Source organism: Prionailurus viverrinus, chromosome D2 (assembly GCF_022837055.1).
Source record: "Prionailurus viverrinus isolate Anna chromosome D2, UM_Priviv_1.0, whole genome shotgun sequence".
NCBI classification, from domain to species: domain Eukaryota; kingdom Metazoa; phylum Chordata; class Mammalia; order Carnivora; family Felidae; genus Prionailurus; species Prionailurus viverrinus.
The window spans coordinates 88,399,580-88,401,383 of NC_062571.1; the positions used below are offsets into that span (position 1 = coordinate 88,399,580).

A 1,804-nucleotide genomic window follows, 5' to 3' on the forward strand; every position below is an offset into this window, starting at 1 on the left:
GGGCCCCACTTAAACCCCGTGCCTTGAGCCCCTGCCTTGAGCACAGGCATGTTGGAGAGAAAATTGGTAGCCAGGGCTGGGGACAGGGCCATGTCCACACTGATGACTTCTTTAATCTATTTAGTGCCTTTCAGTTCACAGAGCTGCCACACAGGTCTCCTTGACCCTACAGGGCAGGACACCCAGCGTCTGGGAGGATAAGGGGCTTCCTGGGGCCCAGGGTGCAGTGGTGTCACAGCTGGGCCCCATGGATGCTGCACAGCACATTGAGATGTGCGTTCAGGGAGCAGGCTGGGGGCTCCCGGACACTAGGGCACATCTCACTTTAGGGAAAACTGCACCCTGGATCACTGCCTGTTGCCAAACCCTTCGGGGGAGGTGGCGGGGCCTGGGCATTGGGCGCACAGACCTTAGCTCAGGAGAACAGCCTCCGGAGGGCAGCTTTGACCTCCGTGTTCCTCAGGGAGTAGATAAGGGGGTTCAGGGAGGGCGCCACCGAAGTGTAGATCACAGACACCACCTTGTCCTTGTGCAACGAGTATCTGGATGCTGGGCGGATGTAGGTGTAGATGACAGTGCAGTAGTACAGGGAGACCACCAGGAGGTGGGAGGAGCAGGTGGAGAAGGCCCGTCGCTTGCCTGAGGCCGAGCGGATGCGCAGGATGCTGGCGATGATGCAGCCGTAGGAGAGCATGATCACAGAGAAGTTCCCCAAGGCCAGGATCACGTCTGCAGTGAAGGCCATGGCCTCGTTCAGGTGTGTCGGGGCACAGGCGAGCTTCAGCAGAGGGGGGATCTCGCAGAAGAAGTGCTCGACCACGTTGGAATGGCAGAAGGGCAGGTGCAGCAGGAGGCCGGTGTTCACACTAGTGTTGGCCAGGCTGATGGCCCACACGGCCACGGCCAAGAGCCTACAAACCCGGGAGTCCATGAGGGTGCTGTAGCGCAGGGGCCAGCAGATGGCCACGTAGCGGTCATAGGCCATGGCGGAAAACAGCAGCAGCTCAGCTCCCAGAGACCACGTGAAGGAGAAAAGCTGCACTATGCAACCCCCATAGGAGATGGTCCTGTCAGCCACCATGCTGCCCAGCAGCTTGGGCAGGATCGTGGAGGTGCAGAGGATGTCCACCACGGCCAGGTTTACCAGGAAGAAGTACATGGGGGTATGCAAGGCAGGGCAGGAGCCAATGGCCACCACGATGAGCAGGTTTCCAGAGAGGGCCACCATGTAGAGGAGGAGGAAGACAGGAAAGAGGAGCATTTGCAGCTGAGGTGTTTCTGAGAATCCCAGAATGAGGAACTCGGTGACCAGTGTCTGGTTCATCACAGCCACTGGGGGTGAGGCTCTGACCCTGCTGTGAAGGAAAGACGTTCTCACTGTTTCAACTTGTTCTGAGCATCCCGCAAATATGTTTGTGACCCGCTTTGAAAGAGAACTTCAAATACTATTTTGGTAATAAAAATGGAGATTTGTGTCCTGGAAAACTTTGGGGGGCAGGGACATCACAGAAGAGGCAGTTGCCCCTAATGTGCAGAGAAGTCCCAGTCCTCACCCCTCCCCTCCCTGGTGCAGGACTGAGACCCCACTCACAAGATCACTGGACCTGGGGCCCTGGTCGGCAAGTGCTTGTCTTCCCACCACACAGAGCACTGAGCATGCATGGTGTTGGGGGGCTTATGGAGAACTGGGCGACCTGATTGTGTTTACAGCCCGCTCACCCACTCAGACAGGGTCTGGGGACAGAGAAGGGGTGGGAGGGAGGGGGAGAAGGGAGAACTGCTTCTGAAGTCTGCTGTCTTCTTC

The 1,804-nt window shown here is 57.8% G+C and overlaps 1 protein-coding gene across 1 annotated transcript; it reads right to left on the bottom strand.

The window, feature by feature from the left end:
- Positions 1-415: 415 nt before the first annotated feature.
- Positions 416-1,327, bottom strand: LOC125147444 (olfactory receptor 13G1-like). Its single transcript, XM_047824409.1, has one exon. It carries the CDS (start codon positions 1,322-1,324, stop codon positions 416-418), a length of 909 nt encoding a protein of 302 aa, XP_047680365.1. The 5' UTR covers positions 1,325-1,327.
- Between the last annotated feature and the right edge of the window lie 477 nt (positions 1,328-1,804).